The sequence below is a fragment of the Vanellus vanellus genome, assembly GCF_965231255.1.
Source record: "Vanellus vanellus genome assembly, chromosome: 12".
NCBI classification, from domain to species: domain Eukaryota; kingdom Metazoa; phylum Chordata; class Aves; order Charadriiformes; family Charadriidae; genus Vanellus; species Vanellus vanellus.
Genome location: NC_138917.1, coordinates 16714707 through 16742249, shown reverse-complemented (window position 1 = coordinate 16742249; position 27543 = coordinate 16714707). Strand labels below are relative to the sequence as shown.

Genomic DNA, 27543 nt, shown 5'->3' with positions numbered 1-27543 from the left:
TCTTCATGTTTGAAGCCATAAGGGAGCCAATGGACAATGAACCATGCATTGGCAGATGGTTATAGATTCCATCACCTAACACCTCACTGAATTTTTTCAGGAGAGAAAGAGTTCAAGAGCTCATAGTAGTACTGAAACTAAAGAAATCGAGTTTTGCCAAGGAGCGCAGCCTAGATAAATAAGACAAGGGAACATGGAAACCAGGAGACTATTAGAGGCAAAAGCAACAGTGACACTTTTAATAACTTCCTTGCTCTTGAGAGTGAAAAATTAGAGCACACTTCATGCAGCGGCTAATGGAGCAGATCAACTCTCTCAGCACCCCTCACTTTAGACAGATTAGTCCTTCGAGTATAATTTTCAAATCTCTCTCTAGTACTGTTCTGTGGTACTGTGTCCCAAAGAAAGATTTCAGGTTTTCCCAGAAAAACAAAGTAACCACATTTTCTACAACATGGGATCAGTCTCCATTATCTTTAGGCCACTAGCTTTTTCAAAGTGGCTTTTCCTCTGTTATATTTTGTAACCTCTCCTTCTACAGACTTAATCCCATAACAAAAGTTTTCCATATAAAACATCTTAGAGTTGAAAATGTACAGCTCATATATATGCAATTTGTACAACCAGATTTTACTGTATATATATATAGTTGCATGTTTGCTAGTCAGTGTAGACAGAAGTAGCTAAAAAGCAACTAAAACAACAGTATTTCATTGCAAACAGGAACCAACAGACTTCGAAGTATAGTATTTTACATCAACGCAGGTTTTGCAGCTTTTCAAGTTAGGTTTGATTAGGTACTTGGTATACAGTAAAACTCTGATCTGCTTTAATTGATAGTTTCCTCCTTCCAGATTCTTAATATTCATTAGTAATCCCAAAATGAAGAGTCAGATGTATAACATATTCCCAGGTAGTAGCTTAATGTACTATAGAAAAGTCAGTTTTGTTTTACCAAGGACTAGAATCCACTTCAGTAACAATCCCTGAGGCAATCCACTATTTTATTGTTTTGTCCTCAAATCATTTGTATATAGTTGCTGTGCTGTTCCAGACTGCTTTGTTTCTTTAAAAATAGACACTTAGAAAGAGACATCTGTTAACTTCCATTGCTAATTTTATATTTCAGCAATTACGCTTCCCTTTAATACCCTCTTCTCCTCCTCTTTTTCCCCTCCAAAAATTGCAAGTTAACAGATAGATAGAAAATCTGCGTGCTTGATTTTCACAAGATAGGAATTCAGATCTTTAAATGAACGTTAATTTTTGAGGATGCAAATGTGTGAACTGAAAAGAATGTAGTAGACAGATAACAGAACAGGATTAATATGCAACGAACAGTCTAAAATTTATCATACTGAAACTGAAGTTATTCTCTCTTCAAGACAGAAAATGTGTGGTGCTACAAAGACCAAGGGTGGGGAGAAGCAGTGGGTGTTGGGGGCAGAGAAACACAAGAGAATCATCATCCTTTGCCCATAGAAATGAACTGAGCAAGAATACTCTGTATCTTTACATTCCTAATGGACTAAGGAGTTTTCTCCTGATACAGTTCCACCTTTAACATCTCAAAAAAGCCTGTGTATAATCAATGCACTTAAAGCTTTAAGTTTTAGTAACTTCACTTAGACTTTGTTTATAAAACAAACACACACAAGCACACTTCCTAGAGTGCAAAATGCTTAAATACTTCAATTATAGAACTCCACGTATAGTTTTTGGAACAGTAATCCTTTTGCTCTGAGAGTCAACTGCTTCCTTGTCATCGCATCCATTGCCAGCAACGGTTGCATTAAAACTAACCAAAAAACGCAGCAAATGCGTCGATAACTCTATACTCTTTCTTCAGTTTTCCAGAGGACATCGTTCATTTGTATAAACTCATCGTTGGACTTTGATACATGCACATGTAAGCATCACAAAGTAGTCTTCGCGCGCAACCTTGAATTTTTCTGGAATCCAGTGAGTGCAATTCTTCTACAGACATCTTCAGGTATTCACCAACTTCTGGACATGGGGTAACTTGTGGAATGTTAAAGCCATTCTGACCTCCTTTTAACCATAAGGAAAGAAAAACAGATTAGGATAGCATCTACATATGTTTACTCTCTATAATGTACTTTAGTTATGACCGCATCACCAGTTCTTGAAAATGCCTTCTAAAAAACCCTAAATATGCCATTCTGGACTACTGCAGGGTAAACTTGTATGAAAAGCGTATTGTACAAGAAAAATCGCAATTGCTCTCAGAGTATCTTGTAGTGTTCACTAACAAGCAAACACCCACGCAAACCCCCCACCAGAATGAGAACTTTGGGTTTTCATTAACACTAAAAATTCTGTATGACTTTGGGAGAGTGACCTAAATACATACTCCACCTCAAACACTACTGAATTTGTTAATAACATGGCAACTGGTAACAGCTGATGAATTTATAAACCATGAGTTTCTGTACCTGACTTGCAAGACTATTGACTACTGCCATTTTCCATGTAAAAATGAGCAAATTCAAACACCACAAGTATGGACATGCATGACACTGTTCCCAGCAGACATTTTTAGGTTTAGCACGAACTGAAGAAAAATATTTGTGATACAGAGGGACACAATAATTCTTCATGCAAAGAACTGTTACTATGAGTCTGACACTTGCATCTATTACTCTTTTTCTCAGGCACCAGGAGGAAATAGTGTTTAAATAAGGAGTCTCCGGTTCAATGCAGCAATATCTAAGAGAACACTTGTTTTACTGACATTTGTGTTATTACAGGGTAACGGTTTTCCACTGATAACTCTAAAGAGATTCAAAGGAACGGCATAGATGTTGTAATGTGTGACTATTTTTTATTCTAAAGACACCTACACTAAGTCAGTTAAGCAAAAGCAATAAAAATATTTTCATACTATCTGATAATTGTATATATCCACTCAAATACAGACTGAAAAAACATATTCCTGCAATTGATTATTTAAAATGAATTCTCTCTGCCAAACTTGCAAAGTATAGAAAAACGTGTAAGGAGTCTTGCTAGAAACTTCTGCAGTGACTTCTGTACCATCTACTTATTAAGGTATCCAATTTAGGTGAAATTCAGATTACACTAATCAGCAGCTACTACAAAATCAATGCACTGAGGTAAGGCTGGGTCAAGATTAGTGTTCCAGCATCAGGTACGTCAAGTTAAATATCCCCTAAACCTTAAGAAATAGATACTGAAATTTAAAATAGTAATATACATTAAAAAATTAAGAGAAAATTAGTAAGAATAAATAAGAGATCTACTACCATCCCGATCTGCCATGCTGTCAAAGAAAAGCCAGGCGGAGTCATCCCTCCCATATTTAACAAAAGCTACATAGTGGCTTGTTTCTATGCAGAGAACAGCAAATAACTCCATCTTCTGGTACGGGATGCAGCCATGTCGCCAATCCCAGTCTGGCAGATCTTTAGGTAGTGACAATGGATTGAATTTATGACTCTGTCTCTTGGGATGAAGATGAACCTACAGTTAAAGATAAAAAACACCCCATAAGTTTATTCATTTCGGTGGCAGACAAAGCTAAAAAGAACAATACGGCTGAACTGAAGATTAATGGCATTAGAGAAGGAACTGCAGTAACAGTAGCAGACTAAATATTCCTTCTATTTTCCCCCACCAGTGTAGTTCAATATTGCCCAGAAAATTCAAATCTAAGGTTAGAAGGAAGGTCAGATTTATTGCAACAATTTTGTACTGTGCTCAGACCTGAAAACAAGCCATGACTATGACAGTTTCATGCAAGTTACCAAACAGCTCTCAAAAGTAAACGGTTGTATGTCATTAATTTATCAAGTCAAACAAGGTAGTATGTATGTAAAATTAGGATTTAAAGCAGGTGACAGGAAACTGATTCCAAGCTGCTCACAATTACTACTTCACTGTATTCAGTCCCAGATTTGGCATTTGCCATGTTTTCAGTAAGAAGCTGTTGACGATTACATTGCAGGGTCAAGTGGAATTCCTGATTTGTCACCAAAGGCTATGCTTGACTTGGTGGGCGCAGTTACACTAGTGCTAGTGAGAAAGTCTCACTACACTCTTTTGATTATTACAGTACGGTTAAACCCACGTATAATAACAAAGACAACAACTTACTTGTGTATTGCACGTTTTGCAGAACTGCTTGATTTTCCCAGCAGAAATATCAGTATCTTCATAACACTCTCTGCATTCATACATAGCGAGCCCTCCACATATGCGGCACTGCCTGGGAGCTGCATGTTTGAAGAAGATATTAGTCTCCAATTTGGGGAGGCTTTTTTTGCTTTTTTAATACAAGGGGTATGGAAAGGAGGGAGGATTACTACTTTAAATAGAGAAAAACACTACGTTAAAAAAGCTAAAACAAGATTGCCAATCAAAGCAGAAGTGTAACACCATATTTAGTTTCTTCCTTTTGACATAACATGAAATAGGAGAAAAAGGTTGAGTAGTAAGTTGCAAAACAGAACATGATAAAAATAAAGTTTTATCAACTGCATAAACAAGTAAAAACAGGCTTTTAAATTGAGTTAGTTCTCTCTATTGGTATTGGTACAGTTAGCTTAGCCCCTATGCCTGTCAACACCAGAAGAAAAAAAAAAAAGCATAAGTTGATGGCCATGACAGTTTCAGAGATAATTATTCTAATGAATTTTAGCAGTTTTATTAATTCTTATCTCAAACTTAAAATCATGTGTCTTTTCTTAGGTAATGCAATGAAAGTCAGTGGATGACCAGTACCAGAAATTTAGGTCATAAAAAAAAGCGATAGATTTAGAGTTGGAAAATGCACCATGACTACATGCTGCAGGTTTACATACCAATCTAAAGTTCTCTTCTAGTTTGATAAACTAATGACAAAAAGCTTAGAAATAAGCAGCACAAACTGATAAAGGCTAATGAAACTTAATCATCGTTGTCCTGTTAACCAATCTCAATGCCACACTTCGCTTTTAACATTTCCTGCCTGCCGTATTAATGAATTGTTTTGCTGCTAATAACTCAATTTTAACACCACCATTTTTAAATAAGTTTAGTTTTATAGATACACAAGAATTAAATAAACATAAGCAAGTTATAGTCTCTACATTCTTCTGAAATATAGCTTTTAATTGACATGGAAAAAAAAAAAAAAGCATTCTAGCCAGTAAACTTTCCTTTCTCCTCAGCCCGAGCATCTCACACTACCTTGTGAAATATTTAATAAAAACAAAAAACAGAACTACCAGGAATACTTTCACTGTTAGTCACTCTCAACAACTCTCTTTTATTACAAAACCCAATGTTACATACTTACTATCTTCAAGTAAGTCTGTTATATTTAATTCCAAGGATGGAAAAATTTTGTTGAACATTTTGAAGTCTTTTCCAAACCGAGGCATCTGGATAATCAGGCAAGAGGGTGCCTAGGTAAAATGCCAGAATGTAATGTAATGAGTTTGAGATAGATAATTATCTAAGTTTAGAGATATACTTCTAATATGATAGACATACATACACATTATTTAAACTTGCAGCCCATTGACTTCAAAATTAACAAGACAGTAGGCAAACCAAAATAGTCTTTGAGAGAAAGTATAGCTAAAAAAGCCAAGAAAGTGGCATCTAAATCACTGTCAAATGTTTTAAGTCTCAGTCATGCACAAGTATGATACTACATATAGTGAACTGCACTTCCCCATTGGGAAAGGGGAGGGGGGGAAGGTGGGAAGAAAAAAATCTTCCCTTTGTAAAGCTTTTTACAAACAGAGGGATCTCAAAATATTAGTCCTTAAGACAACTGACTGGCAGTAGCTAAGAAGTTTTCTTTTAGCAATTCGGTCTGTTCAGCCAAAAGATATGTGTCATTAAGTCAACTGTAAAATATTTTTGTAATGTAGGCAACCTGTACCACTGACCTAGTACTCCCATTTCCAATGTGTCTGCCTTTTGTTTTCACATCAAATCCTACTTTTAACAAAGCAACAGCCACCACCAACCTCTGCAAACTTCAAATTGCTGTTGATGAATGACCACTCCAGTAACTGCTGAATTGTCGGGACTCCAACTTTCTCATTTTTGTCCATAAAAATTTGATAGAAGTAACAGTCTTGTACTTTCTGACCTGCTGATCTAAAAACAGATTTAAAAAAAACAGATTCCGAAGCTGTACTGCAACAATGACTGCATTTTACTAGGAAAATAACACCTACCAGAAAATAAGTCTATAGAACATCCTCTTTGCATCAAAATATATTGTGCTTTAAAAGAAAAAAAAAAAAAAGCCAACAACAACAAAGGGCCTTAGATGCTTGGCAATCAAGTATTAAGCATGGACTGATTTTTAGAAAAAACTTATTTAAGAAACAAAAGCAGTATAGTTGTCAGAGTATGTTTTAGAAACGTGTGCCTATGCATTACTAAACTACCAACCAAGAAATACTTCCTAAGCACATGCATCAAAAACTCCAACACACTAAAGCAGCTTTACTAAGAGTTTCAGTAATAAAACATCAAAAGGAACAACAGTAATTCTCTTCAGTATGATATTCCCAATAAGGAGTTAAAAACATGACTGGGTTTAATGAAACATTTCCTTTTAATCAGGGAGATATTTACACTGCTTTCTACAGTGGAAGCATTGCTAGACTTGCTATATGGTTAACAGTGAACTCTTGAAAAGGGTAATCCAGATTTAAGGGCTGTCCATCTCTAATTGTTAGGAAGCATTCCACACCCAGGCAAACGTTAAGATGGCAGGCTACGACATTAACTGCCAACACTAGCCATAGTAAGTGGTCTGAAGAAATACCTTCATCCTCACCAAAAGGGGGGCGGGGGGGCACAAAACCCCCCACAAACCACAGAAGGCAAAAAACCCCACTAAACAAAGAAACACACACCACAAATCAATACACCCCACCCCCACCCCGCCCCCCTAAAAAACACACAAAAAAAAAACAACACAAAAAAGAAGAACCACAACACAATTTTATATGGACAAGGAGAGGGACAAAGGCTTAAGCTACCCATTTAAGTAAGCTTTGAGGTCAGGTATTTCAAAATAAAGTCAAAATTAAGTACTGATGTTTTCAGGTAATATTTGTTACATAAGCATAAATCTGACATCTTTGAGAAAAGAGCTTCAGATGAGTAATTCAACCTACTCCAGAAGGACATGAGAAAGGATATAGAAGACTGTGCTCACATTGAAGAAATGGACTTTGCTATCATGGAGGAAAAGCATACAGGAGTAACAAGCCTCCAACGGCAAAAAGAAACGGTTCGGTAGGAGCTGTTTCATCCTAGCGTCAAAGTTCCTGGGATGAAACTCCTGGGAGCTTTCATCAAACTTGCTATAAATGATAACATCCTCCCATCCCAGCCAGCCAGCCATTTAAGACGACATTGATTTTTAGAGTACTCAGGTGTTGACAGGATTCTAAGAGTATGATGTGCAAAGTTACTATTATTGATTTTAAGCCTTCTTTCTAAGAGAGACTTCTGAACTACTCTTAAAAAGTTAAGTTACGTACACAAACCACACCGACTTTGGTGCTAAAAGCTGAATGGTGTAAGTAAGTTCTGTTCTCCTCTGTATGGCACAGACATGACATGTCTGTCTTCAACCTTGAAGGGCAAACTTTACAAAAGAGGGATTAAAGAACTATGTAAGACAGCGCAGAAATGTACAAGTGGAACAAAAGGCATCTTCTGCTTTTACTTCACTCCTTTCAGCTGTGATTTCTGTCACAGCAGCACACCTGTTAACTACCAACTACATTGTCACATTAAGATCTATTATTCTAATTATAATAATAAATACTAATATTATAATTATAATATTGCACCCCATATGTTTCACCAGAATAATACATCAGCCACAGGTTTCTCAGTACGTTGCATTTCATAGAATTGAAGTGAGGCAGCAACAACAACTGTGAGGATCTTAAGGTGGCAAGCTGTTCTCTCACTACATTATTGAAGTCACTAGTTGTCGTGTTTTGTTTTTTTAACCTAACAGTAGATTACAAACACAGACCTTTGTCTAGGCAGAAGCAGGAACATAGTTTTCAAATTAATGATATGCCTTGATCTCCCACCCCTGCAAACTTTTCCTAAATTTCCCTATGCTGTACACAAATGGCATGTGAACTACAGCACACTACACACAGATGCTCTAGTTATGGTGTTGTAGCTCCCGTATCTCTGCATAGCGCAACAGACAGCAGGCACTTAACACACCTCACACATCACTGAACTAAAGCAGCATATAAACTAATACAATTTCTGCAATGAAGAAAGGACTGAAGAACTATAGGAAATGCCTTGCAGCACTGCTGCTGCCACAGAATGCAGCAAGGAACCTGAGACTATCAGGTGCCACCTAGAAGAATGACAGCAGTGGGCAACAATCCCTACCTCTGTTAAGCTCAGTTATGACAGCTGAATCCTTGTAGTGCTACAGTCAAGAATAAAGGTACACATAAATGACAGTATCTGTTATTTTGATAAAGTAAGAAATGCCAGGCTTGATTCAAGGCAAACCATTGAAATATTGTCATTAGCCTTAAAGAAGAAATGCAAATCAGTTTCCATGGCTTAAACACCGATTCAGCAATCTCTGCAGCTTGTCCCAGAAATAAGCGGCTACAAGCTGTAGGCCACATGAGAAGTGCTGTAGGTCCTCCTACCACAGCCCTTGTCCAGCACAACTAACAGGAAGACAATAAGGCTCTCAAGTACACTAGGACAGGGGATCTTTGCCCAGTTCTCATGAAAGTATGTTCATGAGCATTTGCAACGAGACACCAGTGGGGCAAAACCCACCTACCAAAAAAGGCAGGAAATAGTGTCAAACTTGTCACTATATATTGAATCTTATTAGAAATATGAATCACAAGTCAAAGGTGCTCTAAGAGCTATCTCAATTTGAAAGGCAGCAGATGGTCTCTCCTCATCAGCCTCTACAAATAGAGTCCAAAAGAGAAAAAAAGATTCACCTTATTTTCAACAGTGGTTCAACTCTTAGAATATGGTGAAATAAAATATTTAAGAATTCTTCTGGATCTAAGGGAGGGAGGAAAAAAATTCTTGTTAGTATGCAAAACCAGATACATTACTCAAGACTGATTTTAAATGAAAATTTTCAAAATTTCAATAGGAAAAAGTAAAGGTTCATTTTTACAGCTTTATTAACACAATAAGACTATGACAAACTATGAACATTTTCATGACACAAACCTCTATTTAACTCTGTTGGTGTCAAACGGCCCTAATAAGAGACACCGGATCAACAGGGTAATAAAGCTTTCCAATAAGCATCAAAAAGATGATCTGCATTTCAGAGGAATCATTTGGCGCCACACACTTTTTTGGGAGAAAATAAAAGCTTTGAAAAGAAAACAGTGAAACTGCCAAGAAGCAGTGAGGAGTAGTGACAGCAACACTTACATAAAAACCACACAATAGTACAAAGTTCTCTAAACTAGAGACCGAGTTGTCTAATCAAGAATGCAGCCAGCACTAGATTCCCAGAGCTCTATTCTCCCCCAACACCGAGTTTTCTGGTATATTTCTCTTCCTGCCACTAACTGCAATAAATATTTGGTTTCAGCATTTAGCATTTACAAAGCAGGTAGCATTCTCCCAAACAAAAACAAAACAGCTACATAATACAATCCTAATTAACCATTATATGCAGCAAATGATCAAAAGGTTGGGAATTTACTATTTTAACATGATTTACACATTTTATTTCTTAAAATACTACATAGCCGTTGTGACAATGAGACTTTGTAGTAGAAGGATTATTTCTCAGGAACCAAAGTGACTTTTTGAAAGAGGACAAAGACCCCAGCCTTATCACGGTCTTAATTTCTGAGGAAGAGCCTTCGATCTCCTCTTACTGATAGAAGAGAGTTACATGGGCACGGGAAGGCAAGAAAAGAAATCCTGTCAGTGAAAGATTTAAGAGCAGAAACTGTTCAGCTAGGGTTCCTTACAGACCCGAGGAAGCAGAAAAGACCTTTTTACCATCCAATGGTCACTCAAATCTCTGGCAAAGATATTACTGCTACAGAGAAATATTTGTGTGCTTTGTTCTGGTGCAATTGTATAGCAAGGTATTTCAGTTCCTTCATATTATGATTCTTAGAAATCTCAAAGAAAGGAAAACCTCCCCAGTTACCTTTTTCCTCTGAAGTGAATCCTGATGCAGCCTCAACTTTTTCAAGTATTTTCCTCAGTTTCATTATTTTTGTAGCACATACATATCCGTATCTAAGATAAATGGGTTTAATAAGCTATTAGCTAGTTTGTGATGAAGTCAGAGAAGCAGAAGAAAAACCCCACTCTTAAATGCTGAAATACAGGCTCTCAGATCCTTCTTTAACTGTATACGGTATTTCTTCAAAACTACATATTGACTCCTCATACTCAATTTAACTTCCAGGTTTTTTAATGCAGTATAAATTTAGTGCAGTGCTCAGTGTTCTCGTATAACCTTTAAAAGCTCTTTTTAAAACATTAACTTACCAGGATAACTGTTTTCTGATTTGTCAGTCAACTACTTTTGATTTGTTTATCACTCTAATTTGCACTGCCAAATACATTGCTTTCAGAATGTCACATAACAGCACCACTGTGGGAGTTGTTAATAAAAAAATATTTCAGTATTAGAGAAAAAGATATAGAACTGTATTGCTGACCCAAGATGCTGAAGTTTTAAGCATTCAATCCTTTCCTCTAAAACTGTACAAAAAATGCAAAGAAAGTTTTAAGCATGGTGGAAAGGCAGGAGAAGTAAGACTTTCGGTCTTCTCAGCCATTTAAAATTTCTGCTACTTGGTGTGTATCCTAGTACCTATACCACAGAACTCTGGAACACACCAAGCAAAGTACACGCACCCGTACAACAAGGGTTGAGAAGCCATCATTTTATTCCAGGAATCAAAAGTAAAACTTTGTGATAAATTGTTCAGTGGCAGCCCACAGAATTTCAGAACTACAACTTTATTATTTGCATGTTTAAAAAAAAGCTAAAGACATAACTTTTCATGCAGATTTTTGCCATTTTTCCTTCATTCATTGTGCCTAAGAAATTACAAGGCTCGTGTTAAGTTCTTTTAATAAAAGCATTTTGGACACTTGCGGACCACATGTAAAAATTAATGAAACTTTTAAAGCCCCATAAAATCTATCAAATTGTGAAACGCCACATAAGATAACCCAAATACACTTCTTGTCAAGAACAGCATCATTAAAACATGTAAATACGAATGCTGTGAACAAACATAACTTTTATTTATCAAAGTTTTTGTATTTATACCTATACAAATTTTACAATAGCTTTATGATGATCGCATTTCCAAATAAAGAGTAGTGAAAATATTTTATTGCCAAACAATGAATAACTATTTCCAGTCAGCACTGATTAAATTTACCATGAAGAACAAGTAAAAATACTCAAAAAAACCTGGACAGACTGGCAGTAGTGGCTCGCCAAAGTTTTCAGGTTTGCAATAGGAACGCATACACAGCAGGATCTAGTATAAAATTTATATTAGACCAGAGACCAGTTCACGTCTGTACTTACATTCTCAGAGGATTCACAATCTCTGTCCGCAACAGCTCTTGAGTCTCACTATAATACTCTACATCATTCTTTTCTTTAGGTCTGAGTAACACAGTGTCCAAAACAGAGCTAAAAGAAAACAGGCTACAAAGAAAAAAAGAAGAGGAAGGTTGTTTTGATTCTGGAAGAGACAACCATTCAGATGCCTAAGCAACATAAGACAAGCCAAGCAAAGCACAGGAAGAATTAAAGAACTAAACAAACTCAAAAAGAGAGAATTATGGACAGAGGACAACACAGCTGTACTAAATAGTAAAAGTCCACTCTAACCCAGTATCCTTTCTGCAGCAGAGTACAAAACCAGTTGCCAAGGCAGGATTCTGCAAATAAGTTATAACAGAGATTTCCCTCCCTCCACCCCCCGGCCCGTGTAATCTTTCATCCTTCAACCATTTACAGTCAAAAAGAGTATAGATACAGAAGGGCCAGGACAATTTGGACACGATTAGCACTTCATGTTATGCAGCTGCAGAACTTGTTCAAATTGAAAGAGCACAGTAATGTGTCAAAGACCAGAGTGCATGACTTTGTAAGCTGCACAGTAATACAGACAGACAGTCATTACAACAAAGATCACGTGTTCTGCATTTCTAGCATGGGATGCCACTATACAAATTATGAACTTACCAGAATAAGGTGGAGTCTAAGTAACAGGAGTTGTAATGACCCTGGATACCTTTCTTCTTTCCAATCATTGTCTCTAAACCTTCTTTTTCCATTTTTGGAGGAGTGTTTTCTTCTACCACTTCACTTAAGTAACCTCCAAAGGCTGAAATTTTTTTTTTCAAAAGACACTTTAAAGCCTCAAATTTTATCCCCCTTGAGATTTTCCTATTAATGTTTTATAGCTAAGTTGCTGCCTTAGTGTAAGCATTCTTTCTCTGGACTAGAATAGCATTTTATTATAGCTGAGACGCACTGTCTTCCAGAGAATGAACAAGGCCTTACATTCCACTGACAACGCACATTAGAGTGCTTCAGAAAGCCTGCAGCACTGAATTAATTTATCCAGTAGGAATGAAGTTCTCCTCTCATTACAAATGCCCTGTTCACACTATCTTACAAGTATCACACACTTTTTTCTTTGCTGTTGTCCCAGGCAATACAACATGACCCAAGAAATCAAAAATATTTGAAGTTAGTGGTGAAAACTCGTTTTTTTTTTCTAACTTTCACCATAAAAATACATGTTAACATTTAGAAAAAAAAATTAATTGACATTATAGAAAAGTAACTGTCTTTATTTCTGACAAGGTAACCACATACTGCTGGAGTTGCAAATACCATTTTCAGCAAAATTGCTTTACAACTTCTAAAGTAGAAAAATGTACAGCATAACAAAAAATCCCTTGATTTTATGAAATTTCTTTAAATATACCAATATTTCGTTACTTTAAAGCATAAAAAAGTAATCCATAGAAGCATTATGTTCTGTACAGACTGACCTGCTATTCTTTAATCTCATTTAAGTAATACCTGTACAGATTTTCAAGTGTTCAATACAAAAAACATATTGCAGGAACAAATGAAACCAAAACACAAGTCAGGTCCCAGCTGACAAATAATTAATGAGCAGAAGCTCAGTACCTAGAGAGTTGCAGCGCTCAATCTGGTTGGAAACGGGCTGTAGTGAGGCAAACCTGGAATCTGGCCTGCAGCTTTTGAGTTTAACAAAAAGAGCTTTCTTCGGAGCACAAGTGAAGTATCGAGTCCCTTTAAACGTTCCATCCGTACAACCTGCACATTCATCTTCCTGAAAATTTAAGTGAGAATTCACTATTTTTCTTATTTCTAGAATTCTGCAGTAAAACATTTGATAAAATATCCACCCATAAGCCACCCTTCAGGTACTCTGAAGCTTGATATACAATGTTCCTACATTTTAGTATACAAAGCTGCAGCGTTAATTGGATTTATTGAGGAAATTAAGAGTCACGCTTCTTTTCTTCATGCTTAAATATCCAAAATAAAACAAAAATTCCATCAGAAGCAGCTTGGGGGAGGTGGGAGCAGAGAGCAAGAATTAAACCTAGTCAACATTAGGAACGTAACTAAGCTAGCCAGTCGCTCCAGATTCCTTCTGTAGTTAGAAAGAGCATGCACACACTACCGAGCACCCTTTAAAACTCAATTAAAATCACTAAGCATTGGGTAGTATGAATACTTCCAGTGTGACTGCGGCCTGCACGAGAAAAACACCTGCTTCAGAACACAAAAAATGTACATCAAGGAAAGACAACACAAACTAGGTATGAAAAGTAACAAGTTATCATTATTTGTCTGTGGTAATGTGATTTAAGTATGTTAACTCACAGCGGCTAGGTTTTAATGGAGAAATGCATGACAGGCAAGTCCAAGACTAAGTTTAACACAAGGCATCCTAAGATGCAGTCGCAGAACACCTGCGGCAAACTATAGCTTGAGCTTCACCCAAAAACCCCACAGGCATCAGGATTTTGTGTAACAGTTGAAATTCCAGTCACATTCTCACCTACTTTGCTAAAGATGTTTGTTGTTTTACATAACTGTACGCTGCTTTGTCTGAAATTTTACTGAACATTATCCCAAAATAAAGAACCCCATCTCCCTAATTGCTTACACGTTAATTTAACTGACAGCCAATCACAACCTTGGCTGCCACAGAGTAAACAGCAGTACATAACCGCAATTTATGGTTGCAACAGTGGTGAATTTACAAAGGCCCCATAGCAACACATAAAGCACATGGCTGTCAAATCAACAATATCACTACCATCCGTTATCAAAACCAGTGTTAAGACTCTGACCGTCATAACTGAGGCTGCCTGTTTGCTTGTAAGGCACAACAAGCAAAAAAATAATATTTAATAAAGACTCTTACAGCCTGGGTATTTTATGTAAATCTGCATTTCAAAGAGCCTTTAAATATCGTTGGCTTTTTTCAATTAAAATCTCTATAATGTAAGCAAAGGGCACTCCCGTAAAGTAAGTGACCAGTCCTACAAATTCAATTACCCATTGAGACACAAAGACATCTCAGAGCCTATTAACTGAGTAAGGTCTAGGGCAGCCACAGAAGTGGGAGCTCATCTAAGGATTTAGCTATGTTATATGGAGATCACACGGCAACCTGTTTGGACAAACTCCTCCAGACTGACTGTTTTTGCCAATATACAGGCACCAACTCTCAGAAACAAAACTAGTAACATGTAATTAATACCAATATGAATTTATAGAAATTAATATATTTAAATATATTATGTATTATTATGCATTGTATATTATATTATTATATAAAATGAATTTTATAATACAATTTATATTTACCAGTTCCAGTCCAGCTAATACTTCATTTACTCCAGGGGGCTGGCCAATCCAGCGGATTACTCCATAGAAAGGAGGATTTTCTTTAACTTCAGCCAAGGAACCTGCTTCAAGACCATGCGAGTTCCCGACTGGGCCTGCTGTTGATGGACTCTCCTGGCTAGCCGTTGTATTTACATCACCAATGACTGACTGAACGGATAAAGAGAGAGGACTATGTCCAATAGTACCATTAGTACTTGATGCTTTTGTCAAGCTAAAAGGGAGGGAGTGAAATCTGTTTTCTGTAGACACAGAGTTTGTTAAAGGCGGCTGCAGTGGTGGTGAAGAATGCCCAAATCCAGGCGATGAATCAGTAAGTGATTTTGCAGGGTCTTCGGCAACTGTTAAAATCAAAACCAAGATGTCAGTAAACACTGGGGGTTTTTTTCCCCCCCATCTTACAAAAGGAAAGACACAGCTATAAAACCAATGAAGTATATCTGCACCCACATATGATTTAATGAGAGTCCTGTATAGGAAGCACTAACAGCTGAGGACATGTTGGAAGATGTTTGGCACTTGGCAACACTGGAGAGACTGAACTGGCTGAGGAGACATCACTGTAGCCCTGCCACCTTTACGACAACCAACGGAAACGAACAGCCCAGAGAAAGGAGATGTTAGCCAGGAACTACAGGAAGGTTTAGACTGAAAACTTTTTTATCCCACTCCCCCCCGCCCCCATTGGAATTTTTCTTTGAATACAAGTTAACAGCCCCAAGGATTATGACTGTAATGGGCAAAACTAGGAAGAACTCCTTGGTCAGTGTGACTGAGGAAAGGATTTCGTTCACAGCTTACACAGAGATGAATAATTGCTTGCAGACATGATTTGCAAATGGAAAAGTGTTTATTCCCCTGGCTCTATCACAATATACTTTGGTTCTAACACAAGGAATCTATCAGTGTCTATAAAGAATAAAGGATTTAAATAAGTCATGACTTATGCATCATGCAGTGCTTGATAAATGAGATCACAACTAGGTGTAAAAGCACAAGCGTTCTGCATCTTCTCTCATCTCTCTACGTAGTCTCTAATACAAAATTGGTATTCACAGAGCAAAAGCCTCTTCTTCATCACCTCTTCTCCCACTGCTGTTTTATTAACTGAAGTTAATGTCCAAAAATTAAAAAAAAAAATATTTAATCCTTTACTTCCATAGTCCATTATAGATAGGGTATTTACTTTTTTTATTTTAAATATTGCAATAAACTAATTTTTAGACAGTTCCAAGCTGTTGGAACAACATCTGTTAGGCAACCAACAACAATTTTAAGTTACCATTATTAGTTTAGTATTTATCCCTTCAGTCACTAAGCCAGCCAGCCACACTTTGGAAAAGCTTACCAGAAAAAAAAAAAAAAATAGATCTGGAAGCAAATCAAGATATACTGATCCTTTGGGTATGTGCACCCATACTTGTTGGAATTCAGAGACAGATTTAACAGAAATAACTTTAAAAAACACTGAAAAAACATGTATGCTGAGTGAGATTATTTCCCCCTCCTACTTCCAGATTCATTAGCTGGCATGGCAGAATATTACAGTTCCTTTAGATCTGTAACATTAGCTACAAAGAGACAGGCAAAATAAAATTACTCTACTCCTTGGCTACAAGGAATATCTTCATGTCTTCCTTCCAAGCCTCAGCTTTTATTTTGCCTGCAAGACACATGCATTCCCACAGAGCTGCGCATATGTTGCCAAGAATGTAATCTCCTACATGCAGAATAAAACAACAGGTCTGTCAATTAAGACAGAGTATATTTTCATGGGGGTTCCAAGATGCTTTTTATGATATAGTATGTCTTCTGCTAAGACAACATATTCCAACTGTTTTAAACTCACTTGTTTTATTTGAAGAACAACAATACACTCTAGTTTTGTTTTGTTTTGTTTTGAAATAAAGCATATGCCTACATGAAAGACTATCATCTCTCTTTACCTTCATCAATATACCATGGGGGTTTTGTTTTTGTTTGAGGCTGAGAGTCAACTGATGAGCCATTTAATGTGTAGAAGACTTCAGATCTGTTTCTATTTCCAGGTTCAGAGGTAGATCCTGGAAAACAACACGTTTTACTGAAGAGATTAATCTCTATTTGCAAAAGGTTAGCTACACTCTTATTTCCTGGTATAAATTTGCTACTATACTTTCAAAAAGACCTAACTGCCTTTCCACAAAGCAGCAAGCTCTCCCACCAAAGCTGACACAGTTCTAAGCTTGCAACAAGGCAGTAGTTTATCCCAAACCAACTTAATCCTCCAAGCTGAAATTTCAAGTCACAAACCAGAAAAGGCGGAAGAAAATACCCCTCAAGTACAAATTTTTCATTACTATAAATTGGGGATATAAGAAATACTAGGGATATAAGAAAGTATTTGAGATGAAGTGTGCAGCAGTTTTTTTTTGTTGTTTTTAAAGCAAAAAAAAAAAATTCAGAGTAGGCAAATATATTACCAACTCAATTCCACATAGCTGTAACTCATGCCAACATACAACCACAGTTACTTCAGTGAAGACCATCTCTGCCAGCATCCAATGCCAGGCAGAGTGAAAGCTTACAGAATACACTGTCATTCGTATTCTACAACCCAAAATAGCTACTAGTGAACTCAAAAGACACTGAATTTTGATTTCTGCCTTTAAAAAAACATAAATTATTTCCCTTCCAGGTACTTTTTCCCTGGGAAGATTTTCAGAGGTGGCCAAAACCAGAGTCAAGAGAAATTTTGGGAATTCAATTTTGGTTTTGAATCACAGCAAAATTAACCTATTCACTATTAAGTAGGTCTGTTCCTGAGCTAAAAAATTTTGTAGTTTCTAGTCCTACAGAAGGAAGACAACAGCAAACTATATTTATTAACAAATATAAAAACCCCCAAAACACACCACACTTTCAGAAAAACAGAATGCAGCCCTGAACTGGTTATACTAGATAACTAGATAACTTGAATTTTTGCTAAATGCCAATCTGGTTTTCATGAAAGCGAAGGTATTTTGAGCGGTCTTAACTTAAACTGTCTACCATCTTTATTATGATTAAATAAATTCATACTAATACTGCAGAGAAATGACTTGATTATGTAACTGAAATAATAAATGAAGTGATAGAAAGTGCAAGGCAACACTTTTTCCCAAGCAACAGAAATTGTAATCTTACATAGGTAAAGAAAACCACTTCCCATACATACCTGTAGCCTTTGGCTTACTATGATTGAACAAGCTTTTGTCACCACCACCTCTTGAGGTATAGGCAAGCTTGGGAGGTCTCCTGTCCTGTGACACAGTCTCTAAGACGTGGTATATGAAGAGAATATTAGCTTCCCTTTTCCATGCTTCACAGAGAAGTTCAACTTGAAATGTAACTGAACCAAGGTCTGGCATCATAAGTTTTAAAACTAAGTGGGGCAAAACCTTTTTTTGGCACATAACCAACATTTTATGAGCAATTACTTTATTCTGAAGTCTACCATTATTTCTTGAACACATCAAATAGGTTGACTTCATGTCCTTCAACATATGTGCATGCTTCCATCACAGAAAACAGATGCATGAAATTCTAAATTTTGTTTCCTACCAACACATCTACAACAAATGTTCTTTTCCCAAAAATGGAGAAGTCCCCATTAATTCCCCAGAGAAGAGAGAAGAATTCATGCAAAATCATGTATCTCAACTAAACCAACAAGTAGGAGGTGAACATAAGAAAAGTTAGCCAAATTGAAGACAGAGGGCAATGGCTGTACAAGACTGCACGCTCAATAATACCTGTCTTCAAATAGAGCACAAACAAAGTCTTACTTAAAACTTTTTTTCTTTCTTCAGAAAAGGAATTGGGACTGTAGTGGTTACAAGTTAACACTGTTCGGTGAATTACTGTGGACAGTGAATTCTTCCATAGTCTTGCTATGAATTTTCAAGTATTTACTCACAAAATGCGTAAGTAATACTATCAATACATTTCAAGCACAGAAAGAATAGCTTTCTGATCCAACGTATTTAAACTCCTGGAGTAAACTGAACAATATTCAATTAAAAGATTCCCACTACACACACTGCAATATTCATGAATACCATACAACTGTATAGTATTGTAAATACTATAAAATTTAACAGGAACTTTATTCAGTATTAAACCTTTTCTACTCGTGAGACTGTAACCAAAAGCAGGAGGAAACTGAAGTATAACACAGAAGGTTAAACTAATTCAAGTGAATTTCAGATATTAATTCCACAGTATTGTTTTAATCATATAACAGTGCCTAGGTTGAGATGTTATCAAAGTCTGTCTTCTGGTTAAGAAAGCAGTGCATACCTGGAATAACATCATTGATATGCAAAAGAAGTGTACTTTCAACACTTGCAAAACTGCACAGCTGTATTCCATTATATCTTCCATCCCAGTTTCCAATAGGATTATCCTAAAAATGGAAAAACATGTTACAGAGATTTACATTGTACAGAATACAAACATATGTTTTTCAGAATGTAAAAAGTAGGAAAATGAAAGGTTTAACATCTACTTTTTCCTGTAACACACTTTGCATTTAGAACAGTCAAACATTATAGTCTTTAAAGACAAATGCAAACTTAAACTGTTCACTTGAGAAATAATTCCTCTTGTAACAAGCATTCCTCTACTAAAATCCATTATTTATAAACAAGTTAGAACAATTCCAGTACATTGTTATGCAGCAACTACTGCAATCAAGAAAATGGAAGCAACTGATCTACAAAACCAAAACACCCTTTAACTACCAAAAGTTTAAAAGCTGTGCATTTTAAAAAATTAAAGTTGCTAGAAATAATTTTTAATGACAAGCTTCACATTTTCTTGAAAGATCAACTTTTGTACTTCAAATGCAGTATTTTTAAGGTAGAACAAAGTCAAATAAACCAAAGTTACATGAAAAAAAGCTTTAAAAAATAGCTAACAAAGAAAAAGGCATCCAGACTACTTTTTTAAAAGGCAAAACAAAGCCAGTCTCACAAGACAAACACTCAACTCTATTACTTCAAGACTGACATCTAACATTGCAAGTAGCTCAGTGGAGGCTCCTCAGAGTAACCAAAGTATTTCTCCTGAACTGTTTAGCATCAAATACGATACCATCTACCTGATGCCAAAAAACAATTACCACCAAGGGGCATCTTTGAACACAAGTGTTTATTTCCCATTTTAGGCCAGCCTCCGCTGAAGCAGCTTGTGGATAATGTTTCTTCTTCTATATTGCATGTAATTTACTAGCTAACACACATGCAAAAGTTATTAAAGTCAGATTATTTTCTTACCATGTCCACTCCAACAACGTATCCTAAACTTTCGTTTCCTGGTAAGACATCACAGAATATAACTGTCCCATACTCTATACTCTCTCCTATCTTCAGAGAAACCCTGGAGTTGATCTCCAGAGGAGGAAGTTCTACCTGCATTGCGTCAACTGGAGCTGCATAGTCACTTTCCAGTTCATTGTCATCATCTTCCACCAGCTCCAGTTTGTCCAAAGCAACAAAAACCCCACAATCCTCATCACATCTGAAAAGCTGCTTGCCTTGGTACTGTCCATCAGTAAAGCCCTGACCACGACCTTCTTCCTAAGTGTCGGAGGAGGAAGAGGAGGAAAAAAAAAGAACAGAAAAAAAAAAGCAGTATATTTTGGGCAAAAGCAGACTACTACAAAAGCAGTAACATAATCCTGTGTTTTGGAGGAATTGTGGTAAAAATTTGCCTGATGAACAATCATTATATTGGGAAAATTCTATTGCCAGAATTTGTGGCAAATGTACACGCTGTCTATCTTAGGGGAATAAACAGTAAAATATCATTAGATTGGAGAGGAGCTGCAGGCAAAGGCCTTTTTCTTCAGAGAACCATGTTTTCCTTCAGGTGCAAATCTTGCTTTCATCAAATTTTTGACAGATTAAGACAAGACTACTTCATAGCAGACATAATGTTAAGCATTCAAAAATTCCACTTAGATGCCAAATGAAGAGGGTTGATTTTCAGAAGCACTTGACCCTGATATTCCCTGAGGTTCTTAGTGGGAATCACAAAGAATTTGGGAAAAGTTTGAAAAGGACTTTGAAAAATATACTTCTAATACATGAGTGGCGCTCTCCTGAATCTAATCCTTCAGAATCTTACGGTTGACATTCATTTTGCAGAAATATCTCACTAGGAACACACAATGACAACATTCTCTGTCTTAACAAGTTGCCATTTGATTTTTAGGCTCTACAGAAGCAGCATCCCTAAAATCCAAGCCTGCATTTATGGATTGTATCTTGCCACGTGCAGGGAAAAACAAAGTACTTAACAGAAATCTGAGAGTCAGATATTTGCCACCATGGGGATGCAAGTAACTAAATTTTTCTAGGCCAGAAGAGTCAGAGTATGTTCAAGTCTTTTTGCCAGCCCATGCACCTCATCAAGCTTCACTTCACATGTAGAATACGGGTAATTAATAACAATACTTATGCACATAAGACCAAAGGTTACAGAATTTTAGGGGTAATGATGCTTCTAGGGGGAAAAAAAAAAAAAGTATTATGACGGCCTCTTCAAATACAAGATTTTTAGCTCATCTTACAAAAATATATATGATGCTCCCCCTTAGCTAGAAACTTACCAGCAACTCTACTCCAAAGTATATCCCCGTTAGGGACCTTTCTTGCAACAAGGGTCCTCTGAAGCGAACAACTCCAGGAAATTTATCATCTCCTGATCTCAGCTGTACTCTAACAGGCGAGCCAATATCTATTTGGATGCCTTTAGTTAACCTGCTTTTGCTTTTAAACAGACTGTATCTTTCCTCACAGTTAGTAATGGCCAAAAGCAACTCAGCTAGTTTTTCATTTATTTCTATAACATCCTTCTCATCCACAAAAAGGATGGCATGAGGTTGTTCCAGAATCTTTAATCCAATCTGCAGTTTCTTGCCTTTACAAGGAACATTTCTGGAGTGTCCCACAGAAGAACGATCTTGAAAAAACTGCCCAATGCTACCTTTGGGCACTTTCAAGAGCTTTTGAGTCTGCTTGTCTATGACACTGCATTCTTGGAGAAGCAAGTAAAAGATCCGCTCTTCCCAATAGGATGAACTTGCTTTTTCTTGACTCCATAAGCCCGAATTCATTGTGATGAAAACTTTAAAAGCTGCACAGAAGTCTTCCAGAAAAATAAGCTGTTGATTTATGTGCACTGATCTTGACAAATTCTACTGAAGGCTCCAATGTTTGTGAAACAATGCAATGTTCATTTTGCAAAGAACCAAATCCAAAGCAGAAAGCCTAGATTGGAAAAAAAAAAAAAAAGAAAGAAAGAAAAAAAAAAAGGCAAAATGAAAGGGGGGAACTACAGCTAGTTTTAAGTAAAACAACAGAAAATTATTCAAAACTGTGACCAGCCCCACTCCTCCTACAGAGTAAAAACAGTTCAGCAAAATCTGAGACAGTGAAGTGAACACAATCTCAAGACAGCCGTAGTACTGTTGATCACCGACATACCCATTTCTACTTGTTATTACTGTGTATTTCCTCTCCTTCTCTAGTTCCTTGAAGCAAGGGGCTATGGAAAAAGTGTAATGAAATGCAGAAAACACACATAAGTGAAAGGAAAAAGAAATCTTAATTTCAGATGAAAAGTTTGCAAACAATATTTTATGGAAGCTTTCCACTATGAAGATCTTTTCCCATGCTTAGTGACTACTTATTTCTGACAAAGGGTACTGCATCTGTCATCCCACATAACATTTTGATTTAGTGACGCAGAAAATTGTGTCAATGCAGTAAAGTAATAGAAAATGGAAAATTTAGTAATTTATAACAGCCATTTCTTTAAATAATAGAAATGGACAATTCCAGTAAGCAATAAACAATGTATGAAAAACAAACTGTGTCAGTATTGCAACATGCAATTCTGAATAAAAAACTAGAGGCTTTTCTTGTTATCATTTTAGAAAGATAATTCTCTTCAATGAAGTAGGAAATGTATTACTTTCAGTTATTAAAATACCCTGGAAGAAAACACCTTAGTTGTAAACATCATCCTAAGAATTATAGCTCACAATCAAGAAACTAAACAAAAACAATTTGAAAATACTTCATTGCACATGGTGACAGATACAAAAGTAAAATACATACACACATATATATGTCTACAGTTTAGATCACACTGGATAGATACATGAAGACCCACAGTACCTTAACAGGATTTGTTCTTCTTCTAAAGATGACAGAAAAGGGTAGCATACAAGTTAAGAATATATTATCATGTAAACTTTCTTGTTAGTTATCTGTGATGCCACAGTTTGCATTCAGTTAAAGGAGGATCTCAATGATTATTTATGGATTTAACATCAGTAAATAAAAAGCAAATACTCTTTGTCCTTTTGCCTTCTCTTGCTACCCTATTCCTCCAGATCTTTTCTCTGATAGCATTCAAATACCACAAAAACTATTGCTGTTTCTCCTACTCAGTTTGATCACAGCTTCAGAAGTTATCAGAATGCAATGGAATCCAGTAGTACTGTAATTATTTTAATCATCTAGTTTTAAACGAAGAGTATTTATCAAAACTCTTTCCTGCAAAGAAAAGTAATTACAACCACAGAAGACCTGAAATTTAAGCAAAGTCACTAGGAATCACACATTCTGTGCTGACCTGCTGAGCCTCCCAGTGAGGTTCTCCTACCATACAGCCATTCAAACCAGTATAGCAACTCACAGATGTTACACATAGGTGTCAATGTCATTATCACACTTTGACACTGCTGCTGCAGCAGCTCACAGGAATTATGTGGTTTAAAGTGTTTCCATCTGCAATGTAATTAACATCTGAGGGACAGAATCTGGACAGTTTCAGACCTCACCAAGATAAAGTCTAGTAGATTGTCAATCTGTTTGCAAGTTAAAAAATATTTTTCTTCATTTTTATTTGGTACGCATAAATGGGCTTTAATGTTTGTTGATGATTAACAAAAAAGTCCGATATCAGTATCAGATTGAAATAATAATGTTTTATATGGGAACTGCTGAAGAATGTAACAGGATCTTCCCCCACCCCTCCAAAGGAAACATTATTAACTGACCGTTAGTTTTTATAAGTCTACTCAGACACTAAAATAGAGTTCCATCCAAGTTCTGTCTACTTCCTTCCCCTTACTTTTTCCAGACACTGGGAAAAAAAACAGATACTGCCTTGCTCTTCATAGTTCCAGTTTACATTCTCAACTTTCAAAGACTGATGCACTTACTTAACTTTCCATTTTGTGAGCCATTCCACAGAAGTTAATCAACCTTCAATACACTGCAAACAAGAATCTCTGACATTACAGGGATCATGACCTTTCCTATTTCACTTTTAAAAATTATTCATTTTATTTTTAGTAAGTATGTATGGAAACAATATATTAACAAGATACAATAACAATATATCAACAATTGACAAGTCTGTTCAAGAGCTTAAGGTAACTTTTAATTTTTCTTCAAAATATTATTTATCATATCTTTTTTTTAATAAGTATACCCTGGCTTGCGGGTCCATTGCTGCAGTATTACATAATCTTCACATGTTTAGTAGTAAAGAATTCAGTGTGAAAACATGTTAACAGCTGCATTTAGATTATATAATGATATAATGATAACTTTACATGGTGCATGGTCAGTCTTTCGAAGTCCTCGTCAGAGAATTTAATTCAGAGATTAAGCCACTGAATACAGTACCAAAAGATTTTCCATTATGAAAAAGTTCATTACCACTATGTAAAATGCCTTCCTTTAAAAACTTATCTACCACCATTGTCCACTGCCAAAGAAAATATACAGCTCTAAAAACCAAATCCCCTTCTTTTAGAATAATCATTATGTTAGTATTTTAACAGCGCAGACAAGCTTGCTAAAACATGTTAAGTTCTGGCAATATATCAGAAATATATGTACATAAACCACTGATTTTAAGATTTATATTTTTTACAGCCATTTTCCATGGAATTGATTATTCTGTGAGTAACATATACCTGGTGAACAAACAGCACACATATCAAACTAAGGCCAGAATAAACTTCAGTATGAATTAACTCGGGAACCAAATCAACAATTCATCATTACACTGCACAAAACACCAGCAACTGTAAAACGCTGGGCTTATCAGAGACTACTTGACCATCACCACGGACATTTAGTGTCAGAGTCTGTTCAATTGCATTCTTCTACCCCACCTATTATGTGAATTATTTTCACGCTCAAAGGATTTTGGGAAGTGACAGGCAAAAACAGTTATGACTGCAAAACTATATGCTTACAAAAAAAAATTTAAAAAAAGTCAGAGGTAGGCCATAATAAGATATCTAACTTCAAAGCTTCCCTAACTTCCTTTTCCCCCCGTCCTGAGTAACTGCTGTCACTACAGAGATATCTCATCATGAAAACAGTTTGCTCTGATATAGGAGAACTTTGTTTCTACCCTGCAGTAGCCTTAGACGACCTATACGGAGATGTTTGAATCAGCTATCAGGTTTCAGCATGAACACACAAGTCTGTACCTCTGATTCAGAGTATAAAATGAAGAGGCTAAAATAAATTGTACAGTTTCTTACACAACTGTGAAAGAATACCAAGTTTTAAACAGCTGAGATACAAAGTTATGTTCTTCAACAGTCCAAAAATCATTTTCAAGGGAAGGTTAAAACTAGAAGCAAGGAAATTTAGTTGCAGTTCAATGTACACAGAATTACATCACTGCAATCCAAGCCATGAGTGGAAAAAATAGAAACTGTTTCTTCAAAATAGCGGTTGAAATATCATCCAAGACAAGTAAGTTCATACCGGTAACATGACTTCTAAAACAAAATGCAGCTGACAGACTCCACTAAATTTTTTTAGGTGTTATAAATTTGATACAAATACTCTACAGTCATTATCCACTATCAGCACACTCTGGCATGAGGAGATTTGGCAACCATACACCAATGCACCACGACCACTGTCCTGCAGACACCCCTCCTGTCAGCGTGATCTGCACGTCCTCCCAATAAAACGAAACGCGCGGGTTCACATTTGTATTTAACGGCAAGAGCGATGTACCTGTTTATCACCTGGCAAGGTGAGACGTGACACATGACGTACTCGCAAGTCACAAGCTGGATACAAGGCTAAGGTTTTGAGAATAATCATTCCCTCCACCCCGCCACCCCAAGGTTTGAGGATTTTCTCCGCCTCTCGGGGCGGTTATGAGCAGGACAGGGGAGGAAAGCCCCCAAACACTTTTTTAAGTCGGAGCAACGGGCTGCCCAGCGCTTAACTACCGGAGACGCACCGCGGGGCCCGAGCTCGGCGCCCCGGCACAGCCGTGACGGGCCCTACCGCCACCCCCGGCACGGCCCGGGCCCGCCGCTGGGCCTCGCCCCGCCACCCGGCCCCACCAACCCGCCGCCGCAGGGGCGGCCTGGCCCGCAGCGTGGCCAGCGGCCATGGAAGCGGCCGGGGAGAGCGGCTTGGGGCGGTGGGGTGGGGTGGGGCCGGGCCGGGCCGGGCCGCGCGGCCGCTTCGCCCCTACCTAACGGCGCCGACCACCGTCCCGCGGCAGCGCCCGGCCCCCCCGCTCACCTCCTCATTCCCAGCCCCGGGCCTCGGCGCCCCGCCCGCCGGCGGGACTCTCCCGGCGCCGCCTCACAGCCCTGCGACGCCCGGCGCTGCGGCCCGGCCCGCGCCCCGCTCCCCCATCGTCGTCACAGCAGCCCAAGGCTTCGGACGGCGAAACGCCCCCTGCTTCCCCGGCGGGCCCGCCCTCTCGTCCCCCGGCCTCGCTCACAGCCAATCACAGCGCGCCGGCGCCACAGCTCCGCAGCGCTATTGGCGAAGAGCGCCGCCAGGTGACGCGGTGATTCGGGGGTTTCCACTCCCTCAGGATTGTATGAACCGCAGGAGTTGGGAGGGGGGAGGGGGGAAGGTCAGAAAGAGGCGGCGGGCGGAACGCTCGCCCTTGGGGGCGCTGATTGGTCTTCCAGAGCGCGAAGGCGGGACGTCGGGAGCTACGGTGGGGCTAATTAGGTGGCGCGTGCGCATGCCCCCAATGGCGGCAGGAGGCGGAGCCAGCAGGCCGCAGACCACGAGCGGCAGCCGGAGCCTGTAGGTTCCGCGGGCGCTGCGACCCGTCCCCGGGCCCCGCTCTTGACGGGCGCTCAGTTGACCGAGGGCCGGGCCGGCGCACCCCTGCGCCCAGCTCCGCGGACAGCAGTCCCGCCCGTGGGTTCGCGGCGATGCGCAGCCTCGGGCCTGTGTGCCGGGGGCGCGCCCGGGACGGCGTGTCGATTCCGCCGGCGGACCCGGGGCGCTCTTCGGTGCCGCATCCGCAGCGCGGCTGGGGCTGGGTGCCTGCGGCTGGGCCGGCGGGGGCTGCGGCGCGCCCGGGTGGCGCGGCTGGCCCCGGAGTTGGGCCCCACAGCAGCGCGGTGCGCTGTGAGACACCTCCCCGCGTGCCGCGGCGCTGCCCGGGTGTAACCGCCTTCCGCGCTGGGCTGCGGAGATGGCAGGAGAGACTTTGCGCAGTGCTGTGCG

The 27543-nt window shown here is 38.4% G+C and overlaps 1 protein-coding gene across 1 annotated transcript; it reads right to left on the bottom strand.

Moving 5' to 3' along the window:
* Positions 1–215: 215 nt before the first annotated feature.
* CYLD (CYLD lysine 63 deubiquitinase) lies at positions 216–22124 on the bottom strand (the record flags this gene model as incomplete). Its single annotated transcript, XM_082489284.1, has 16 exons — positions 216–2052; positions 3288–3504; positions 4138–4256; positions 5321–5429; positions 6003–6135; positions 9006–9072; positions 10193–10284; positions 11600–11722; positions 12266–12407; positions 13226–13391; positions 14945–15324; positions 16930–17046; positions 18180–18278; positions 19304–19409; positions 20281–20583; positions 21618–22124. 16 exons carry the CDS (start codon positions 22122–22124, stop codon positions 1868–1870), a joined length of 2865 nt encoding a protein of 954 aa, XP_082345410.1. The 3' UTR covers positions 216–1867.
* Between the last annotated feature and the right edge of the window lie 5419 nt (positions 22125–27543).